This window comes from Corvus kubaryi, unplaced genomic scaffold (genome assembly GCF_017639235.1).
Source record: "Corvus kubaryi isolate FWS band 111438036 unplaced genomic scaffold, C.kubaryi_AGA036_p1.0 37341, whole genome shotgun sequence".
Lineage (NCBI taxonomy): Eukaryota > Metazoa > Chordata > Aves > Passeriformes > Corvidae > Corvus > Corvus kubaryi.
Window position 1 is genome coordinate 9,954,862 of NW_024581112.1, and position 22,907 is coordinate 9,977,768.

General features: G+C 41.3%; 2 protein-coding genes across 3 annotated transcripts; both read right to left on the reverse strand.

Moving 5' to 3' along the window:
* Positions 1-20: 20 nt before the first annotated feature.
* SFT2D2 (SFT2 domain containing 2) lies at positions 21-10,066 on the reverse strand. Of its 2 annotated transcripts, none has more exons than XM_042031152.1 (8): positions 9,956-10,066; positions 9,555-9,641; positions 9,138-9,223; positions 7,963-8,044; positions 5,892-5,927; positions 5,711-5,769; positions 4,942-4,971; positions 21-4,325 (listed from the first exon to the last, which is right to left on the reverse strand). In XM_042031152.1, exons 1-8 carry the CDS (start codon positions 10,016-10,018, stop codon positions 4,286-4,288), a joined length of 483 nt encoding a protein of 160 aa, XP_041887086.1. In that variant the 5' UTR covers positions 10,019-10,066; the 3' UTR covers positions 21-4,285. The 2 variants fall into 2 exon arrangements, with proteins under 2 accessions (XP_041887086.1, XP_041887087.1); XM_042031153.1 differs by lacking the exon at positions 21-4,325 and adding an exon at positions 4,332-4,431.
* Positions 10,067-10,423: 357 nt separating this feature from the next.
* TIPRL (TOR signaling pathway regulator) lies at positions 10,424-21,614 on the reverse strand. Its single transcript, XM_042031147.1, has 7 exons — positions 21,374-21,614; positions 18,484-18,663; positions 17,543-17,642; positions 16,310-16,441; positions 15,782-15,877; positions 15,030-15,092; positions 10,424-13,438 (listed from the first exon to the last, which is right to left on the reverse strand). Exons 1-7 carry the CDS (start codon positions 21,472-21,474, stop codon positions 13,289-13,291), a joined length of 822 nt encoding a protein of 273 aa, XP_041887081.1. The 5' UTR covers positions 21,475-21,614; the 3' UTR covers positions 10,424-13,288.
* Between the last annotated feature and the right edge of the window lie 1,293 nt (positions 21,615-22,907).

Below are 22,907 nucleotides of genomic sequence, written 5' to 3' on the forward strand. Positions count from 1 at the left end.
AATATTAACCATAAGAACCATTCATTTAATGCAGGGATAACTTTATTGAAGGAAAAAAACAGCACTTGCAAAGGTTTCACTTCATTAGAGAAAAAGTTGTAAGTCAGAAAAAAGAATATTTATCAAAGTAGAAATCAAACAGTGTAAATACATAGAAAAAGCACATCAGCAAACAGAATCAGTAACAGTACAAAACATTGCAGAGAATTTCTGAGTCTGGTTTTTATTTTACAAAACGATTCCACAGCCGTTCAAAAATTTAGTGCTCACATTATAGCGAGGCACGTGGTTTTAAGAGGATAAACCATTTCTGTGCTTTCTCTCCAAAATGGTCAGTATTTGCCATGGTTGTAAACATCAGTATTTAAGACAAATGTGTTTAAATATCCTTCTCCTCCTCAGTGTACAATAGCACAGTGATCTCACTTTCATGAACATGATTAAGGACCAAAACGAAGCAAGAGCCGTTCTCAGAAAGTCGGAGGCACACACAGAGCCCAACACGCTTTCCTTTTTAAAACGTGGTTTCTGAAAAGAATTTCAACTTGTGGCAGAAAATTCGTCCTTGGTTTTTGTAACAGCTCATGAACAATCTTATTACTGTAAACACTAAATGAGATCAAATTGTTAGCATCATCAGTGTAGAATCATTTCAGATAGTACCAGTATTCATAACGGACTTCATCACATAAAACAGAGCAAAACCTTGAAGTAGTGAAAAAAAAAAATCCCACATTTCAATGCATAGAGTCCCAGTACTTTGGGAATACATGACTACCACCTTCCTCATTTCCACTTCTACTATAGCTGGAAAGTCAGGTGATCCAGGACATACAAATTTCCTGCTAGAACTGCACACTAAGGCTGCTTGGCTGAGGTTATGTTATCTGTACTGCAAAAAGTAAAAAAAGTGGACAAGTTGGTCAACAGTGAGGCTGGGCAAAAAGCACTTCCTGATAGAACACCAAATCCTACTGAGATGGGCACCCAACATCAAACAAGTTTCCTTAGGGAATTCAGCCTTGAGGTAAGTGCTGTAGGTAACTGAGCAAGGACTTTGGGAAGCAAGGAGCTTTGTGATTTAAACCACATACTCTCTATTCGCAGCAGAGCGCACACAGCAAACATTCCTGCCCTGAAGGACAGTGAGACAGAAAGCTTCAGAAATGCTCACCGTGCCTCCTGCCAAGCACATAACCAAAGCTGATGATATCAAAATGTAACACAAAGTAGGTTTAATGACCAAAAAAAAAAAGTAAAATGGTATAATCTAATTCAGACTGAAAACTACTCAAGAAGGAATATTCATATAGTTTACTCCCTGGTTATGTAAAAATCATATAAAATAAAGCATTCAAAAAAGTGGAAATCTCTTTTGCTGTTAAACTTGGCAACAGCCTCAACACAACTACTTAAAAGTAAGAATCTAAAGAGTTTTGTTCTGGGAGAGCTATTTTAAACCAAAACTGCTTGTAGATGAAGCGACAAACCCTGAGTATGTTTCATATATTGGCAAGAATAAGGCAAATCTCTCCTACTGTCTGATGTCCCCAGGAACAGAATACAACACCAAAGGGCAGCATAAACCCCAGTGGCACTCTGGTGATCCTTGTGTCCTTGCCATCTCCCCTTGGCTTCCCTTCCTGTAAGGGCACAATTTCTTAGCCTCATGTGCTGTGCAGTCAAATGAAGATTTGTTCTCTCTTACTGAATAAAAGCCTGTGAATCTGGAATTACAGTCTGAAACTGGTAAGAGAGGGGGAAAGGAAAATAATCATTTATGTGCTATCTATTGGTAGTTTCATAAATTTCCTACTTCTGCGTGGCTGTACTCACAAGAGCCAGCTAAAAGGTTCTAGTTAGCTACTCTGCAAGTTGAAAAACTAACATTCAACATACCCCATTCTATTGTTCTTCCAGAAGAACTGCCAGACAGTCTACCAGAATCCTGCCCAAGCTAGCCAAGGAATAAGCAAAAGGCTTTTACTCCTCCTGATCTGAAGTAACCAAAAAAAGAACCCCAGAAGTCAAATTCCATTATCTTGGCTGCTGAACCTGGAATGATGATCAGGGTTAACATAACCTTGCTGGAGAGGGGAAGGAGAAACAATGTATACTGTACTTGTAGCTTTTCCAGGGTCATTCAGAGATGTTAAAATTAAAGGACTATTGGAATTTAAAAGGCATTAGGGTAGCCTTTCAATTTCCCCTATACAAAGGAATTCTGTAAACATTATCAAAGTCCTAAGAAGAGACTAGCTTAGGTCCTTTGACAGATGTAAATTAGGTTTTGAACTTACTCCCTGATAAAAAAGACACACATCACTTCGGACACTTGTCTTAGATCAGCCAGGGAAAAGAAGTATCAGTTTTCTTTAATTCCCAGTCTCTCTTGGGCATTTAACCAATTCTTTTCAAGAAGAGCAATAGTCAATGTAGTTATTTCAACACTAGCTTCTAAATCCAGGGAGATAAAAAAAGCACCAGGACATAGCACTTGAACCTGTAAAATTGATTCATCCCACCATCAGTGCCATCTTTCCAAGGTGGGATTTTCCATTCAAATGTCTTTGCAACAGTAATTCTGGACACCTGGAATCCACAGAACACTCGTCAAAATCTCCCTTTGATACCATCTGCAAAAGGGAATCTTTAAATTTTTTTTTTTAGAGGATCCTAACAGCTGGATGGTACTGAGCTTTATAAATTATCAGGACACTTCAATTAAAAATTTTGGATTAACTAAATTCTTATTAACTTTCTGGAAGCCACAGAACTATTTGCCTTCACTGTGAGCTTATACTGTACTGCCAAATAGATCTAAGTTTTTCCTACATTAAAATCTTTGTGGTACAAGTCAGGGATACACTTGCCATGCAAAACCAATGTTCTTAAACAACTAAACTCTTGGTAGACTGAGGAAGAGATGCTTCAGTTCCCACTAGAATGCACTGGATAATCATCATCCAGCAAGACAGTTTGGTAAAAGGAAAGGGGAAAGCAGTTAAACAGTACCCCACACAGCAAAAGCAGGAATCTGTGCTCAGATATGAAACTGACCACTGCAATGCTGTGGGAGTAAAAGATTATATGCAGCTCAGAAGATAAAGAGAGCGCAGAGTGGCCTTGGAATTTGGATACTGATGGCTCAGCATTTGCCTGGAGCTGGCAGCAGGATTGTTACAAACTCTCCTTGCTACGACAGGCAATAGAATATTGTGCTTTCTCCTCTGTGCAGAGAAGTTCACTGGGGTGTGCAAGAGTTTTACCAGAAACAAAACTGATTCCACTTACAAAGAAACAAAGAGAAATGTTGGAGTTTTAACTTATTTACAAGTTCAGAAGAAAATGTCTTCTCCCTGACCCAGGCTGCTTAAAACAATAGCTCACTTCCACCTTATGACAGTTTGTCCTTTAAGAAAGGATATACATAAATTCCTTTATTGCTTGCCTACCATGCCCTTTGCATTGTTCTCATGCTACAGCTGGAGGAGAAGAGAAGCACCTCACTTCATGTGAAAAATGTCAGCTTCCTACTTTGTAACCATGAGCTGTAAGCAAGGAGAAGAACTCAGGTTCCTGGTGGCTGAAAACATCAATGAACCTTATTTTACAAGTGCTTTTCCTACAACAACAAGTTTTTACAGAGGAAAATGTCCCTTTCCTTGTTTAAGGTAACACTATCAGTATAGACTGAGAATTAAATACTTCATTACAGATGCAAACATCTCATGGTTAGTCCACAACAGTGTTTGACTTTCAAATTACATCCTTTAGAAGTCTCATAAACCTAAGATTTTGCAAGAGAGACAAGAAAAGAAAGAATACCAATATTCCATTATCCAAGGCAAACAGTGCAAAGATTAAGTGACATAAGGCTATTTAAAAAAATCCCAAGTTGTCGGTAAGAAATCAATTTTCAACTCTAGAATTGGCACAGTCCCATCAGAGCCAAGGTCTTCATTTTACACACTTCACGTATTACTTTGAAACTTTTGCGAAACCAAATGCACGAATTCATGCAAGAATTACCATAACAAACTGTGGATCTCTGCCCAGTTCTTCTGCCAGACTGAATTTCATTTGATCACAAGCCCCCTGTCCCACAGACACCATTGCTTACCAACCCAAGCAATTGCAGATGCTGGGTGTAACACAAGGAGCTTCTAACAAGCAGCTGAAAGGCACGTGTTCAAGACAGAAGTAGGAAACTACACAACACAGTGATCTCAACACAGTTCTACCTAGAGCTTCCTAGAACTTTGTGAGGCATCCAGAATTCCTGTTAGGACAGACAGACTGAAACACATTTCTTCACAGCATCCCTACAGGCAGGAGAAAGAAAAAGAGTCAGACTCACCTCAGTTATGTTATTTGATAAGAGGCATTCCATGCTGCTATCACACTGACACTGAGGACTGTAGAGATCAGCTGACCATGTATTAATTGCATTAGTATGATTTGCATGACTACACAAATGCCGTAGAGACAAGCAGGTCTGCTCAGTGCTCACCTGCTGTGGAGGTGGCACCTGCAAGGCTGCACTGAGGCAGTGCACTGGAGAAGGGTGGGGCAACGGGGCAGGAGAGAGAACTGTGTGCTCACACAGAACAGGGCTCACAGGGGAGAACAGGACAAAAGCGACACAGAAGAACACACTTGTCTAGCAGCATTTTGGACAACACTTAGGCATTCCAAAGGCAAGCCTTATGCTCAGCATTTGGTCAGCAGGCTTACATATCTCTAGGGAAGCCCTCTTGTTTTTTTCATTTGTGTTCTCCCACTAGAGAAGATGCTTATTTTCATTTTCAGATTTAACTACTTGTATTTCCTGCACCATGGAAAACCTTCTAAAGCCACACATTACAATGGCTCTCTAAACTAACCTTCTGTATGATTAAACCTCAAAATTACAAAGAGTAAGAGAGTAGGAAAGTTTACCTTGCATATGGTATGAAGGAAATGCTGTACCTAGGAAGAAAAATTTGAAAGTTACTTTTCACGTCAGATTTTATCAGAGTCACAAACAAGAGCAACCCCTCTGATATGCTAAACTGCAAGTTACACAACCAAAATGAAGCTTTGAGTTTGTGAGTAACAGGAAGGAGTATCCTTGCAAGCCATCTTAGCCCAGCCAGGGTATGAAACACTATGGCCAAATAGAGGGGGATGTTGTGAAAGCATTTTAAACACAGCTCTCCTGCATCTGGTATTCTTCATGCTCCAACATCTACAGGTAGGCAAGATTACTGCTGAGGGCTGGCTAGGTATCCATATCAGTTTGTGCACTCCTTTGGTGACCTTGCACAGGCCATATGTTAACATGAAGAACATTAACAATTTGATTGGCGTAACTGGGTCTCTGAACAAGACAAATTCAGGAGAGTGTAAAAGAGGAATCCCAGATAGTAGGCAACGAATTGATTTAAAGGGGAAAGAAAAAAAACAAGTTCAGTTCAAGCTCAGAGAAACCAAAGGAACTTCCTCTAGAAATGGAGCCCTGAGCTCTGCCTCCAAAGCCTCTGCAGTGGTGTGAGAGACCAAGAATTGGGAACAGGTCAGCTCCTCACTGATGCATTGTCTTGAATCTAAGGGATTGACAAGGTAAAAATTTTCCTTCCCTCTAACTCCAGGTCAAAATCCACTCACAATTCAGCTACTGATGTCAGGTGCAACAGAAAGTGGAGTGTGTAGGAAGGAAATCACTCACCATGCCATGGCAAAAAACTGTAAGATGCAGAAAAGCAGCGCGAGTCCCGCCTTACGCCACTGGAGGGGAGAGGAGAGAGGAAGAAACACAGCAGAGAAAACAGTGTAAGAATCTTACTTTTAAAATATACTCCAGTTATATTAGCTCCAGTTAGATAAACATACAGGACTCCAGTACTCACCCAGAAAGCAGAACACAGTGTTAGTATGAGGCACAACTAGAAGAAAACAAATTATTTAAATTAAAAATAGAAACAACTCCAGCTTCTATAGATATTGCAACGCTGTAATGGGGTCCTTCACAGAGACAGAAATGAATTACATCATTTCACAGTTTTATTCAATCCTGCATTGTAAGAGCTCCTTGTATTTAAAATGTTCTTGCTATTACACTTCTGAAGTGAATTAAAGCAATGAGGAAATATCAGCCTGGTATCCCCAGAAAATGATTTTACGGCTGCAAAGGAACAAGAGGAAGAGATTCCTGCAGTTCTTTTGCAGGTCACTACTCCATCCCACACACTTCTTGGTGTCATAGGCACACACCACATTTCATCATTTTGCATAAGTAAGACTTTTCAAATACTTTTCAGTTACCAGTCTTAGTCCTTCTGCTCCTGCACAGTTCCTGATGATTACATGGTTACCCTGGGGTTGAAGTTATGCCATTACTTAAAAGCTCATCAATTAAAACTATGCTACACTTTCAAGAACTTTGGGCTATTGCTCAGTAGATCTCCTGTGTACATATTCAAGTAAGGCACAGTCATTTAACCCAGCACTTTTTCTGTTTTCAGAGTTGCACTGTGTCTTTCTTTCTTTACTACAGGTAAAATCTTGGGGGGTAGTAGGATATTGTGGATTATTTTTCTGCTTTAACCCTCACTTTTAAGATAAGCCTCCCATTAGTTTTAATTTTCAGTTTAAGACATGACTGCTCATTTATCTATGATAGAGGCTGATAATTCATGTTGCTTTATCAACATCTAACAGCCTTTAGATACACATGGACCATTGTGCTACTGGAGCTTATAATGTGTATTTTTCTGCTAGAATGGAAAAAAAAATACAGTACTGTATATTCAGACGCTGAGACATGCATTGCCAAAGAAGTCACACAGTTGAGCTCAACCAGGAGTCCTGACAATAAATGCAGTTCTTCCATTAGTTTTAAGGTGGTGGTTTGTATATTGGTCTAAATACTGCATCATACATCTAATGACTGGCTTTATCCCAGTGAACAACATTCCAGGAATTCTCCTGACTCCGGGTATCCTGAATGCATACAAACACAGATACACCATACAGTAGCTTCTTGCTTGGATCTGCAAGCATACACAGTCAATTTCTCAAGCTCTGCAGCACCTCTGGATGTGTAAAGAGAAATTAGGAAGTGCTGATGCCAAGCAAACACTCTGAAGACATTCAGACTGGACACAGGAGTTTCATGCAAGTTAAACCACCTTTCATGTTTTTGACTTGCCAGGAGAAAATGGGAAAGTTGCAGAATCAAAAAAACCCATGCACTTTAAAGAAGAGTCAGTCTGAAACTTAGCAGCAACTTTCAGACACAGAAACACACACAGCACAAGGGTTGCTATAATTTCCATCTTCTGAGAATAAAATAATTCCAATAGTGACCCCACTGAATGCTGAATTTTCAATTTCATTCTGTCATACAAGTTTCAAAACCTGAAGCTATCAACCAGCTGGGATGATCCCTAATGCAAGGTGACCAAGGCACAGAGTTTCCCCAGCTGCTTTGTCACAAAGAGATGATTTTATCAAGGTAGAAATACCTACACAGCTCTTTCAAGGCCATCAGACAGAATATAAAAAGACAAAATTATGCAAAATAACATATCTAGCAACATCCATAGGACAACTTTTAGAAAACTAGTTTCCCATCGTTCATTTCTTAGGCAACACATAAATACGATGTTGTGACCTCAAGCACCCTAAAAAAAGCATGTGCATGGTTCACACAGACCAGCCACAGACCCTTAATGCTCATTTAGCAAAACAACCTGGCTTCAGCTCAGTCTTGCCTAACAAAGAGGTGCTTTTCTGGTGCTACGCTTACCTTTCCACTACAGCAGATGTGCAGTGTTTGGTATTTTAAGAAAAGATGAACCAAAAAACCACCCCCAGACACATCCTGAGACATAGATGGATCACTGGATATGAAAGGACTTCACAATGAAAATTGTTCCCTGGTTTGTATGAGTTAAAAGCTACTCCTTGGATACTTACTAGCATAACAATAGTAGCAATCAAACGTGTAGGCTCAAACATCCGCTTCAATTGTTTCATTGGTCCCATAAGAAACATAGTGCTATGAAAAACAAGTCAAGATGAACACGGAAATGAGAGAGGTAAAAGTGAAACTCGGTAAGATGAAATTGTCTGCTGCCATAGGGGCACCAGTACACTGTGTTGTTATGGCAATCAGTGCTGCACAACAAAAGAAATGGGATTATACAATGAGACAAAATTCATTCCCCCTTTTCTTTGTGCAAGGTATTTACAATTTTATTCACACTTGTTCAGTTAAAATTAACATAAGCAGAGCAGAGCTATCAAGTTAGAAGCACAAGGCAAGGTCAGCTCCAATCAGATCATCCTTGACAGATGCTTTTCTAACCTGCTTTTCAAAAATGCTTTTTAAATCTGCATTTCAAGAACACCATCCACAGAGGATCTGCATGAATTGCCAGGTAATCCAGCTCAATTCCTCTACATAAAGGGCTGTTTTCAGGCCTGGATCCATTCTCTGATCCCTTACCAGACCTGCAGCCTCATTTAGAGCCCTGGTGATTGATACTGGATGAATTATACAAGGTGAAAATTTTACCTAAAGTGATATTTCTGCCCCATATACTATATTATTCTACCTTATTACATATTACTTCAAATTCCAGTATTTATGCTTTCTAACATCATGCTAAGTTTCCACAATCACAGAAAGTTGGGCCTGTCACAGAGCATGTAGGGCTTTGCTTCAGGAACCTCAATGGCCATGAAGTCTTACCACATATGCTTGCCCTGACAGACAGACTGCCCCAAATATATTCACCAACACACAGAGAACACTTCCAAATGCAAAATGGTGAAGAATTATTTTTATCTTGGGGAGGAGGAACCAACAAAATCAAAAAACCTCAATGTTTAAAGCACGAGTTTGATTCTTGTTTACTGACGAGCAACATTTACCTTGAATGCATTACTAATAACAGCACACAAAATTAAAATGTTCTTTACTATTTCAGAGCACTTCTGGGGAAATGCTATTGTGTAAAATTCAACAAGAAAATTATCTACAAAAGCATATCTTCTCTTGCAAATGCAAGAGTTTCTACCACTTATGCACTATCATTCTGCTTTTGTTTCTCATCTGTATTAGGGAAATGATATATAAAGATTGTTACCTCCCAATAGATGCAATATTCCCCAGAGTATAAAAAACTGCAAAGAGTACCAGCCCTTTCTTTGGTATCCATAGCAGACAACTACCCTAAAAAGGAACGTTTAGAGAGAAAGGAGGGAAAAATTAACAGGCTTTAAATTGAAACAATATATATATAAACTATATATATATATCTCCAAGAAGTGTCACATCACAAAAGAAATCTTAGGAAAACTTAAAGCCAAACTGCAGAATCACACATACAAAAGTAAATCGCATTTATTGGCATTCTTGTTAAGAGTCAGCGTATTGCGTATAACTGGAACAGTCAGACGTCTCCGCAGAGACTCGGAAAAATCAAGCAACAGCACAGAGCAAGGCTGTAATTATCTGGGCTCCTGAAACTCAGATATTGGGGAGATCTGAAAAAAGTCCTTACCAAGATCGAGCACAGGCATCCAATCGCAAAACACGCAATGAAGCCTTTCACTCGGGTGCCCCAACCTAACGAAGTCGAATCGATAACCTGGAAACGAGGAAAACAAAAGCGAAACTTGTTTACTTGTAGCTCTTGCCTCCTACCAAGCGCGAAAACTTCCTCTCAGATGCTGCGCCGTGTCCTGTTCAGGCACCCTCCCGACGTGTCCCGCGGGAAGCGGGGGATGCCGAGGCACCGGGACGCGCGGGGGGAGCGCTGGCGGAGCCCACGCGGGACCGCCCGCCCACGCCACCGGCGACTTCTCCGCGGTGGCTGCTCCGCCACCTCGCCGAACACACCGGGAAAGGGGTGCCCGGGTCCCCCCGCCCCGGAGCGAGGCAGGAGCGGCAGCGCCGCGCTACCTCAGCCAGGCCGCTCGGCTCCTCCGCGTCGCGGCCGCTCAGCACCCGCTTCAGCTTGTCCATGGCTCCACACCCCGCCCGCCCGGCCGGAGCGCCCTGCCCTGCCCTTCCCTTCCCCGCTCTTCCCTCCCCTCCCCTCCCCAGGGACTACCAGCCCCGGCAGGCACCGCGCCCACCTGCGCGCCGCAGGTGGGGGGAAGGCCGGCGGGGCGGCGCGCAGGCTGCCGGGGGATGTAGTCCGGATGTGGATGGATCCTATCGCCTCCCAGCACTTTGGAATCCATTACTTGGCAGTAGCAAAACGCATTTTATAGTCAGAGAGGTTTCATTTTAATCCCACAACTGTGGCTCTTCTCGCGCTTTGAAAGAGTCTCACTTTATTTTCGTAATGAGCCAGAGCAGTCTCCTGCCAGACAAAGGTAATGTGGATGCAATGTCCTACTAGCAAGCAAAACTCAGAATCACAAGTAAGTTATTTCAGTTTATTTCGCTCAGTTAAAAACAGAACTATAAAATGTTTGGTACATTTTATTCAGCAACATACAAGGAACAATATAAACTGCCACATTAAACTCGACACAAAACAGCTGGAGAATCACCCCACTCCCTCCCCCCTAGTTATTTATTCAAAGTGGTACTTTCTGTGGAAATTTTGTGCCAGAGAGCTTGCTGTATGCCAGTTTATACTGTTGCTTCTTGGTAATCTGCGTGGTGTAAGAAAGTCACAAAGTGCTCCAATTTTGAACTTGTTTTAAGTGTAACTTCCTAAATGTGTTCTTGTGATTTCCCCAACACGTGTGTTCCACTGAAATGCACATCACCCTTTAGAACAGATGGAGAGCACGTATCTATAGAGTCAGGATACAAGTCCATTCCATAGAACTTTACCAACAGGTCACAAATTAGGATGTCTAATGGACAAGAGAAAATACACAGTATAAGCTAAACATGCAGAGTGCCTTTCCCACTGCTCCCTCTCCACTCTGTGGCTTTCCCCCACACTCTACTTCAGCCCAAAGGAGTTTAATGTTAGCATCACCGACCAAGCCCAAATCACAGTTTGAATTAACAAATGCAGATACAGTTTCCTTCATGCCAGCACTAAATGAGATCTGCTCTCAGTCACACCAGCTTTAAAGTGTGTTTTTATAAGCTTTAAGGCATGTAAACTAATATGTGCTTACAGTAAAAGAAGTGTCATGATTTACTTCTACCAGAAAAATCTCTCTTCATCCCCATTCGCTGTTCCCTTCCTTTTCACTCTTCCCTCATTTCCCTCTGTCACTGGAGTGGACCCAAATAATCTTCTATTACCAAATGGACTTTCATCTCTTCCATGCTGCATTCATTTGCAGTCCCCTTCTTCATCCTGACACGAAAATCTTTAGGAAACAAGTGCAACAAGATGAAAAAAAGCCAACAAAGTTTAGGACTGTAATGGGGAACACAGAGGACCTCATTTCTATTTCAAAGTGGCCATAAATTCCTTCAGCCAGATCATGTCTGATAATTATCATGGCTGATAACTTCTTTCAGAAATTGTTTCATTTCAGTTCTCTTTACTCATCCTATGGATCGTAAGATTTTTTTTGCAGTAATCCTTTCCAAAGGATTCCAAAGATAAGGCTGAAGGTGTATTCAGAAAAAAAATATTCTAACCAATAACTTTGTACAAACTAATCCTCACAGTCCCTCTGTGAGGTAGGCATATATTAACTCTCATTTTTACATACATGGAACAGAGGCACAGAGAAATGACCTCTCCATGGTTAATCAGTGGCACAGGAAAACCTGCAGCTAGTTCCTGCCTTTCCACCTGATGCTGAATTCACTAGACCAGGCTGCCTCAAATAAAAGTGAAGTGTGTTACTTGTTTTACTAAGGAAACAGTCACTTAGATGGCAGTAGACTTTTTTTTCCCCTAAAAACCTCAGGGTCTTCTCTATATGAAAACCACTTCACAAAAGATCTGGTTAAATACTGGGTTTTGTGGTGGGTTGCTTCTAGTAAGCCATGCAGTGTAGAATATGAAGATTTTTAAACAAAAACCCCAAGACATCAGAATGTGTACATGTTCTTATCTGCAAGCACTTTACACCTCAAGGTCTGCTTTTTGCTGCAGTTACTTGCTTCCTGTACTGAGTGTCAGCAGTAAACCCAGACAAGTCTGCTCAGCTGCCCCATTCTTACACCAAACCAGTAATATACTGTAGGATTTCCAAAAGCAATACCAATATTTAAGTTTAATCTACAGAGTGTTGAAACCATGACTATACAAGTGATCACACATCTATTAATATCAGAACTTAAAAAGAATTTTAAAATAAACCGAAATTATGTATCTGGAATACATTAGCATCCTTTTAAGGCCATACAGGATCTCCTTTCTCAAACTGCAAATACCAGCATCCTTCAGGGATCAGACTTCCCCAGCCTTACGCCCCACTGCAGTTTGGCAATTTGGCTGTCAGGGCAGTAGAACCATCACACTTGGAACATTCAAAGGAAGGCCAGTGCACGGCAATGCCTTCCCAGCACAGTACGTGACTGGAGCAGCACAGGGACCCCAAGCGAGAGTCCCACAACTGCCCAGAGAACTCCAGCTGACAAGGGGTTAAACCAGCGTTTGTGAAGAGACTTCCCAGTTACTCTGTTAACCTCCAGCTTTTCTCCTGCTCTGGAGTTAATGCTTCACAAATAATTTTACCTTTATCTAGTGTCGAATAAATGCATTTTTTTTTTCCCCTACACTTTAAGCCTATCCTCAGATGAAATGAATATTCTTAGGTGAGATTTTGGATCAGAGACCACAAAAAGTAACTTCGTTGGTTATCAGCTCACAGCAGGGGAAGCCAAGCAAAATGGGTAGTTTAGGAGTGACAGATCAAAATAAATGCAAAGGAATTTTTACCTTTTTTTTTTTACTGTGGATTATTTCTCAATAAAAATAAAATCATGCTAGTTTTACAACTCCTGTAGTCTCTTAGTATCTGAAGCAGCAATAACAAAATCTTCATAGAAGTGTTAGTGGAGGGGGGTCCAGACAATACTCCTGCCTGCTTGGTGAACTAAACAGAATGCAAACTCCCAACAGTCATTTCTCCAATGCTGTTGAAAACTGTAACTCCCCACCAATCTATCATCAACTCCAGGTACAGGTTAAAAAAAAAAACTAACAAAAAACACCATTAGCAAAACCTGCTTGAAATGTTTTCTCTCAAGGCTACAGAAAAATTAGCCAAATTCTTCATTCCACTAGTAGTGAAACACCCCCCATGCCAACAATTACGTTACATTATCTCCAGTCTACTTCAAGTCCATATAAAGTCACATTTATTTAGACTTAGAACATGTGGTTTCCAGTGATGTTTCTGGTTTAGGCTCCAGCTCCTCTGGGAATTCTAGTTTTTCACAGATTGTCTCCTTTATGGGTAGATACTGAGAGATCTCATTAGGTTCCGTGAACAGGGAAGGTGGAACGTTCTAAAAAGCAAAAATTTTACGTGAAACAAGTGAAAGAAAAGGGGGGATAAGAAAAAAGTATTTCAACCCCAAACTTTTACAGACAATTAATCTATAATTTACTGGATGTAAACATCTGGAATCAGGTATGATTATTAAAATTTACCTTATAACTTCAAATGGACAGTCTTATTCCTTATGTGGATCAATAGGCCAAGGAAAAGTATTGAACATTTTTAAGCAGCAGATTATAAAAGTGCAAGGAAGTCAGAGATATCCATAAGCACCTACAATGTTTTTAAAAAATATATTTTAAATGTGAATGGAACAGTCTTTTTAAGGTTCTAGTTCCAGACGAGACTAGGATGGCCATGAAGAATTCCATCTCTTCTAGCCACCACTGCAATGTATTCACTGGTGTTGCTCAGACTGAACAATTATCAATTGCTCAATCTCAACACGTATCTTAGTTTTTATGAAGTCCACCACAGACTTTTATATGAAATACTAAAACTCCTTGGATTTTAATTTCATATTTTAAGAAATAAGGTGGTTTCATTATGTTAACCAGTATTTTACTCTGGAGATCCCTGTAGACCACTCTCCCATATACATACAAGACATTTGATGGGAAATAAAAATCTGTACTGATGAAATAACCTTCAAATTTCTAACAACATTCTTTAAGTTCAACCAGAGCTATTCAAATGCAACCTCTAATTTGGCTACCTCTACACCACATAAGGAACCATACCACTGTTTTAATTATTTCAAACCTCAGTGAAGCAGGAATCTTTTTTGCTTTACCTACAGAAGCTGAAAGCCACGCGCATTTCCGCTCTGTAACAACAGCCAGGAAAAATGATCTAACAGCACAGATTTTTAAACATAAGGTGAAGTAAAACCTAGATCATTGATTTATATTTCAAAAATTACAAAACTATCAAAAAGCTCACGTCTGGATTTAGTTTTGTTTATAGGGTGATACAGTGCCCCTTTCCTCACAAGAGAAAATGTATTCCCTTGGCAGGTCAGTAACACACTAGCTACTTTCCAGAGGCAAAGGAAAAATAAGGGAGAAGGAAAGGTACAATAAAATGAAAGTTCAGGTGTTGGCTGAAGAATAAAAATCAACAGCTGCAACTCCGAATGTGCCACAAATTACTCTGAGCCATTACTAGAGTTTTAAGGTGACCTATTAACCTCAAATATATGAAAAAAACTGGAAGAGTCTATTGCCAAACAGATCTTAACCCCTAATACTGCTTGAAAGCACACAACCAGCCATGAAATTTAACTTCCTGGGACATGGAGTACCTGATTTTGTGGCTGAACAGTTCATGAAAAAATAAAATAATAAAAACATTTTATTAACTCAAAAGTAGAAAAAGTGACCTAATCCCGTATCTTGTCATGTGATCTGAGCATTCACAAAATGCCAATCTGCCCTAAAATCATCAAAACAAATGCTGCATAAGCAGAAAGAATTTTCTTCTGTATTAATTCAAAATCTTACAAAGAATGACTGAGGGTCACAGTATTTTCTATGCTGACCATAAAACAAAAAAAAAAAACCAGAAGAAAAAGAAAGTGAGTTTAAAAAATGCTATACCTTTAAACTTGATATTTTGCTTTCTCTGGATGTGTATTCTCGCAACATGTAGGTCTTGTCAGCCTAATGGAAAAAAGTGATCATTTGGTATCAGTACAAACTAAGCATTTTAAATACATTGAATTTAGTAAGCACTGGAATTTGGTTGACCACATATTTTCACCTAGGAGAAGAAATGTACATTCAAATTCATGAAGACAGATAATACCAATGTTCTTTTTTCCAAAAGCCACCTTTCTGTGTGCATGCATCAAAAAAAATTCTGTGACTGAATATGCTCATTGATCTTTACACAGCTAGAACTACTACACATCTACACAGGATTACCAAAACACGAATCTTAATATCCTGTATTATTCATGAGATACCAGATCTCAATGTACTAGGGACAGTTATTTGCAAGTTACACTTGCAGTCTAATTCTATTAGATAAGACAAAAATAACATACTTGGAGACATGCCAGTATTGAACTCTTTACTGTTGCCTCTTTTTCCTCTTGTACTTCCTTCTCTAATCTGTGTCTGACAAATGTATTTAAATGATTACATCCCATGAGGGATAGCCTACTCTGCTCACATACCATGGCATCCAGCACTTGGTTGCTAGTTTGCTACCACCACAATAATAAAATACACTTGGAAGTTCTTATGCCCCCAAACATCAATATTAAATTAGAGGAATATCAGGTCACTGAAAGTAAAATGGCAAGGGAATCTCTATAAAATAGTTATGATGGAAAGTAAGGGTTTACCTCATGATGAAGCCTCGTATCATTCATCCTGATGAGTACCCCATCCACTCGCAAGAAGAACCTCAGCAGCACAAAAAAGCTGGAAGGCATAACTCTCTGCAAAAATAAAGATAGTCCGTTCAGCACATGACGAAGGTTTACTTTAAGCATGTACTTTTCTACATCAGATATTCACAATGGAAGACCATATGAGAAGTTTTCAAGAATGAAGTCAGAATTTGGGCTGTTGATTTGCTACAGCTATGGCTGGACAGCGGGGCAGACAGTGTCTCAAAGGACTATTAGGCAGGATGCAAAAGGAGGGAAAAGATCCTGGAGCAAAAGTTTGTCCCCTGGAGTAACGACAGATGACAAAGGTTTCAAGTCAACATTGTTTCCAGTAAGATCATATTTCTAAGAGCAAGGATGAAGAACTTTGTGCTTTGAAATTTAAATCCCAGAAGGAACAACATGCAAAATGCAGCTGTGTTTTGCATTTATCAGCCAACTGAGTCCCTAGGTATGTTTTATACACCTCCCAATACTCACTACTTTCACACTCAAACTTGATACTCCATGATCATGGAGTTCATCTTCAAACAGGAGTACTTCTTCAAAAAACATAATTTGTTCCCTGGCTTTCAATTTCTCTGTATTTATGTGTTCTGTTGTAGGAACAACCTAAAGAAAAAGATTAAGAAGAGTTAGCATATTAATTTTTTGCCAAACTACATAAAGTTTGTCCTGATATTTTGAATTCCAGAGTTTTAGAAAGGAAAAAACTTTTAGGGCACCAAGCATCAGACACCCCAAATTTCTAAGAGAAAAAGTTAAAATCAAAGTTTCCAAGAGTTTCTCCTTGGAAATAAATATCAAGCCAAAGCAAAAACTAAGAGTGGAAAATTCTGAATAAACTTCTCTCTGCGTACAGGCTCAGTAGGGTTTCAGCTGCAAACAATTCTGCTCACTTTCTTTCAAATCTTTCTTTCAAAACATCTGAAGATGCATTGTGTTTAACATACGTATGAGAAGTTCAGGTTTATAAACAGATTTCCATGCATTTAGCATCCCTAGCCCACTACACACCTTGCAAAGGATTCTAGTAAAGCCTTCCCATGGAAATCAAGTACTTGTATGTTTTCCATCTCATGGTCTCCACAGACTCCTGGTCCCCAAAGACTACGGACCAATACTGTTTATTTCTATGCTGTACTTTTAATTCCAGTACAACTCAAATGATCTCTAACTAAAGCGAGTCTAGCCAATCAATACAAATTATCTGCTTAGTAGCAAGCAACCTGTATGCAGTAAAGAGAAGCTGGGAACTTCGGTCTTATTTTCAAGTAAGTAAAGACATGGGAGGGCCTGTGAGTTTAAATATGAGGAGTTACTGAGTTACTGTTGCAGAAAAACATAAGGCCATTGAAAGCAGTCAGGTCAGAAAGCAGACAAACATGCAAGCAGCAGAGCATGAAGGTACTACAGAATGACACAGCTGACAGTTCTGCTGTATGTGAGGAGCTCGGGGTTCCAGAGGGGCCCCCAGCAAGAGTTGAGGACTCCCATGTGCTTTAATCCTAAAACACTTTAAGACACTGCCCACCCTGTTATTAAAATAAGCCATGATTTGATTAGGATAAAATGCTGAGAGACATGAGAAATCAGAAGTTATGAAGCACAAAAGATTCTACAGAAACCTACTGAAAGGTAAATGACAGCTTTAAAAAAAAAGTTTGACTGAAGCCAGATGCAGTCAGCAATTAACAAGAAGAAAATTATTACCTTTAATGTTGCAGTATCTCCCAGCAAAGTTCCTTTGTAGTCTGTTGTGTAAGTCCAGTCATATGGCTTGACAACTTCCTTAGTGTGCTCAGTCTCACTCCTCAAAAAGTGAAAAACAGCTTTGTAGTAATTGCCTTGTAATAATTCCCAAAAAACTACAACCTCACGTAAGACTGCGCATTAGAATTCCCACACTGTTCCTAAAGAAAACCAGCAGCATTGTCTGTGCTACAATTACAATGTCAAGACAAGCGCTACAATCATGGTTTCACAACATCTGTTTCCATAACAACAGTTATTGAAAACAGTTATAAGAATTCTCAATGTAACACTATCTCAGTTATATGACTCAAAATAAAGATTTTCATGCAATACAGTTGAAAAATTTGTATTTCAAGATCAATTTTTCTTTAAGTAGGCAGAAAGTGATCTGTTGACAACACACAGCAATCATTAACACTGCAATTTGCCTTAGTTTTCATGACAACTTTGCTTTCTCTCTGGGCTTTATTTCCAGGTGCTCTACAACTAATCCAATCTGGCAAATACTAAGCATTATAATTAGTTCTTATGCATGGTAATTGTTCTGCTTTATTCCTAAGGCTAAGATTTTGAACATGTACAGCACTTTGCAACACCACACAATACAATCTTGTAATGCTCAAGGCCCTGTGAGTTTGAATAAACAGGAACAGCATTAAGTCAGGTTAAACTTGAAGTTTAAGAAAGCCAAGATACAGCTGAAAAATACAGCTGACCCAATTTAACAAAGGATGATGACAGCAAAGAAAAGTGAAGTGACTTCTGTGATCACATGCTGTATCTAGGGTAGAACCAAATGCAACCTGCTCTTCAAGAGTTCAGTTTGCTCCTTTAACTACTGTATGATGGTTTCATATACAACACACCAGTACTTGCCCACCGGTGATAAAATACTGTACCTGCTCTCTTGCCACTCCTCTGCACAAGCGACTTTGATCATACCTTGACAATTATTGACACATTTTAAAGCATCTGTAGCATTGAACTCTATTCCAAAACCATGGTCATGCTGTATTCTTAGGACATTGTCTCCAAACATCATCTCTGGCAGGGAAGGCATGTGTAATTCATCAGCCAACCTGCACAGAAAAACAAAAGAGACATGAGTCAGCTATAGCTCGGTCAAAGCAGTCCTTGTTTTGGAACAAGGATTCTTTAGACCATGATAATTTAGAAGACACATCATCAATATGTTCTGCAAGACTTTGTTGTTTTCCCAGGTTAATTCATTTCACCTGAAATGCGGAGTCATTGATCCGAAGTGACTTTTCCACCACAAAAGCATTTCTAAAACACTCCTTCTCCATCAGGCTCATAGAAAAGTCTCACATATGAGGAATCAAAAAAATACTTGAGAAGCATGTAGAAGCAATTTCCAACCTGTGCTAGCAAATCCTTGGATGGTCGATGGACCAACTTCGGAAGGTGCTCAAAAAAACTTTTAGGAACAAGGACTCGTCATCAGCAAGTTTAAATTCACTGCACAGTGGTCCATACCTCCAAATTTAGAAGCCTATAAAAAAGATACTTAAAACAACCCTGGCAGAGTATGTAAAAAGTGCAGAAGACACTACTGTGCTCTACTAGGCTTTCAAGCTGGTCAAAGACACGTACTGGTATTCATAACTTTAAGCAGGAAAGCCACAGCCAAAGCCACAGACCCAACTGAACAAGGTACTGCATGAACCAAGTAAGCACCATCCCTGCAGAAGATCCCAAAGCATCCTATTTCACGTTTTGTTTTACATCAGTCTGTACACTTACTTAAACTTATGTGCATATATACATATACTATATATAAATAGACACAAACCCCAACACTGGATATATCCTCTGACCTTCATTTCCAAAAGGCTTCCTATACTTCTTTTCCTCCCTACTTACTTGACTTATCAAGATCAAAAAGGATACGTGACATCTGAAGAGAAGAAAGCTTTAGGAAATACACTAATTTGAAGGAGGGGAGGAAGAAGAGTGTCCTAATCATAATGTTCTCATTGATAGTAAGGCATTTCTGAACAAAAGTGGTTATTTCTGTAACCCTCCATACAAAAGAACAATACACTAACCTAACTAAAATAAAAATAGCAAATTCATAGACTTGGAGAATAAGATCCTACATTTTTCCCAGAGAAGGCAGAGTAACATTACGGACTTTTCCATTTCATCAAGTGTAGGAAATCCTGACCCGCAAAAACCAACTCCCACACAGAAAAGAGTTCTTGGCTATGGCACATTTAATCCTTCCCCTTTCCACACAGGTTGCTGAGGGATTTTTGCAACATATATTTTGCAGAAATAAAATTCCTATAGATACTAGTTATGCTCCCTAAGCAATAAAAAAGACAAAATGGGTTGCTGTGACCTTGTTGCACCTCCTACAATTGGCCTCAGCACAACAATCCAACATGTCCAGACCCCTCTGCTGAGGCTTCCTACCCTCCAGCAAATTAGCACTCCCACCTGACTTGGGGTCATCTGTGAACTTACTGAGGGCGCACTCAAGCACCTCGTCCAGATCATCAATAAAGATATTGAACAGGACTGGCCCCAATACTGAGCCCAGGGGAACACCACTGCTGACAGGCCTCCAGCTGGATGTAACTCCATTCACCAGCGCTCTTTGAGCTCAGCCATCCAGCCAGTGTTGTACCCAGCAAGTAGCACACCCATCCAAGCCAGGACCAGCCACTTCCTCCCAGAGAATGCCTCACTGGCCTCAGAAAAAGTAAAACCAAGATAAACGAAAGTACATTTAAAAAGACTAATGAGATTCCTATGTATGCTGAAATTTATTCCAGAAAATGAAGCCAAGAAATATCTGCCAAATTCATCTGCCACTAAGGTCAGTTATGGCACGGCTGAACTGTTCCACATTAGCAAATCTGACTTAAGTACTTGATGCTGATACAGGAACATTTCCCCCAATGGCTTGACTGGACTGGAAATTACTACAAGAAGACAGCAAAATATAACTTTTTAATGAAAACCATTATCTTAAAATAGCTGTTACCAAGACATGGTATAAGACATTTAAAAGATCCTTTTTCAAAACTAATTAAGAAAATGAGGCTTCTGGTTAGTAGGTCTCAGTTCACAGAGGTCCAGAGATCCAAAACCATTATAATCACACTATTGCAGAATGGTTTGAGTTGGAAGAAACCTTTAAGGTCAAGTTCCAACCCCTTTGCCATGGGCAAGGACATCTCCACTAGACCAGGTTGCCCAAAGCCCCATCTAACCTGGCCTTGAACATCTCCAGGGATGGAGCACTTACAGCTTCTCTGGGCAACCCGTTCCAGTGACTCATCATCCTCACAGTCAGGAATTTCTTCCTAGGATCCAAACTACATCTCCTCTCTTTCAGTTCGAATCCATTCCCCCTTGTCCTAGTACTACATGTCCCTGTAAAAAGTCCCTCTTCGTCTTTCTTGTAGGCTGCCTTCTGCAATCATTAAAACAAAAAAAAAAAAAATTAAACTGATTTTAACTGATTTTTTAACTGATTTTTAACTAATTTTGGAAATTTCCTGCAAACCCAATCACCCCAGTTTCTCCAGCCAGAGAATCAAGCTTGAAGAGAAGGAAAAACCCCAGTGCCCCCCGTAACTGGGCCGAACAGCGTCTCCCCCAGCCTAGGAGCGCTCTGTGTTTCTTTCGCAAGGCCACCCGATACCTCCCGCCCCTCGCTGTGAGGGCCGAGGCCGCAGCCCCGCGGCGGCCCCCGAGCAGCGGGGACACCGTCCCGTGCTGTGCCTCCCTGCACCCCCGGCCCGGAGCCCGCCCCACCTCTCGGCCTGCGCCGACTTCATGATGTGCGTCCGGGCGGCGCTCAGCTTCCACGGCCCGAAGGTGAAGTCGCGCCGACTGCTCTGGAAAACGGGGTGCATGGCGGCCTCCTCTCCGCCGAGGAGAAGGCAGGAGGTGGCGGAAGGGGCGGCGGCGGAGGCGGCGGAGCCCCTCTCCTCCCCTCTCCTCCCGCACAGCCCTCACGGCAGCGGCGGCGCCCCCGGAACCACCGCCTCCTGGCGTTTCCGCTTCCAGGGGCGCGCGCGGCGCGGAGCCCCGGCGGCAGCGGAATCCTGGGATGCATCAGGAAGAGCGTTGCCAGCAGAGGAGGGAGGAGGTTCTGCCCCTTTGCTGAGCCCTAGTGAGGCACATCGGCAGTGCTCTCTGTAATTCTGGGCTCCTCAGGGCAGGGGAGACATGGAGCTCCGGGAGCGGGTCCAGCGGAGGGCAACGAAAATGACTGGGGCATCTCCCTTTGGTGGAAGGGCTGCGGGAGCTGGGCCTGTTCAGCCTTGAGAAGTGGTGGCTGACAGGGGCCCTCATCAATGTGTACAAATATCTAAAGAGGGAATTCCAAGAGTATGGATCCAGGCTCTTCTCGGTGGTGCCAAGCAATAGGACAAGAGGCAACGGGCAGAAACTGATGCACAGGAAGTTCCACCTGAACATAAGGAAGAACTTCTTTACTGTGCAGATGACCGTGCACTGGAACAGGTTGCCCAGAGAAGTTGTGGTGTCTCCCTCACTGGAGATATTCCAGACCTGTTTAGACACAGTCCTGTGGCATGGGCTCTGGAATGACCCTGCTTGAGCAGGGAGGTTGGACCAGATAACCCATTGTGGCCCCTTCCAACCTACCCTATTGTGATTCTGTGAGGTGATGTGTGGCAGCAGGTGGGTGAGGGGTGGGGATCCACACTTCTCTGTGCTGCTGGAGCTACCATGGGGAGAGTGGGCTCTCCAATCTCCTCTGCCCAGCATGAAGAGCCAGCAAGCTCACCCAAGCCCTTGTTCCAGGGAAGCTGGGCTGCAGAAGCCAGCAGAAAATGTTTGTGTGCCCCACAAGTGCTTGTGCCTCCAGCTACTTCCCCATAAGTACCTTGCCAAGAGCAGTGGGATGGCTGGGTAGGAGCAGTCATGGGAAGCTCAGAAGCCTCTGGTGGCCCTGGGCCATCTCCATGGCCACACTCACAGTTGCAGCAAGCATTACCTGGCTTCATCACACAGGTGCCCTGAGCTGTGTTAGATAGTACACACACGTGCACACAAAATCACAGCTGGGCAAGGTTGGAAGGGGGCACAATGGATCATCTGGTCCAACTTCCCTGTTCAGGCAGGGTCATTCCAGAACCCATGGCACGGGATTGTATCTAGACAGGTCTGGAATATCTCCAGCAAGGGAGACTGCACAACCTCTCTGGGCAACCAGTGCACAGTCACTTGCACAAGACGTTGGACAAGATGATGTTCTTCATCACATTTAAGTTGAACTTCTGTGCATCAGTTTTTGCTCATTGTGGAATCGCCTGTGCTG

Coding starts and splice junctions, on each gene's coding strand:
- SFT2D2 (XM_042031152.1), bottom strand. CDS start 10,018: ATGGACAAGCTGAAGCGGGTGCTGAGCGGCCGCGACGCGGAGGAGCCG. Junction 4,972..5,710: donor CAGTTTTTTGCCATGGCATG/GTGAGTGATTTC, acceptor TTTTCTTCCTAG/GTACAGCATTTCCTTCATAC. Junction 4,326..4,941: donor TCCTTCATACCATATGCAAG/GTAAACTTTCCT, acceptor TCCTGCCTGTAG/GGATGCTGTGAAGAAATGTG.
- TIPRL (XM_042031147.1), bottom strand. CDS start 21,474: ATGCACCCCGTTTTCCAGAGCAGTCGGCGCGACTTCACCTTCGGGCCG. Junction 15,878..16,309: donor CAAGTTTGAGTGTGAAAGTA/GTGAGTATTGGG, acceptor TTATTTTTGCAG/AGAGTTATGCCTTCCAGCTT. Junction 13,439..15,029: donor GCAAAATATCAAGTTTAAAG/GTATAGCATTTT, acceptor TTTGCTTTTTAG/AACGTTCCACCTTCCCTGTT.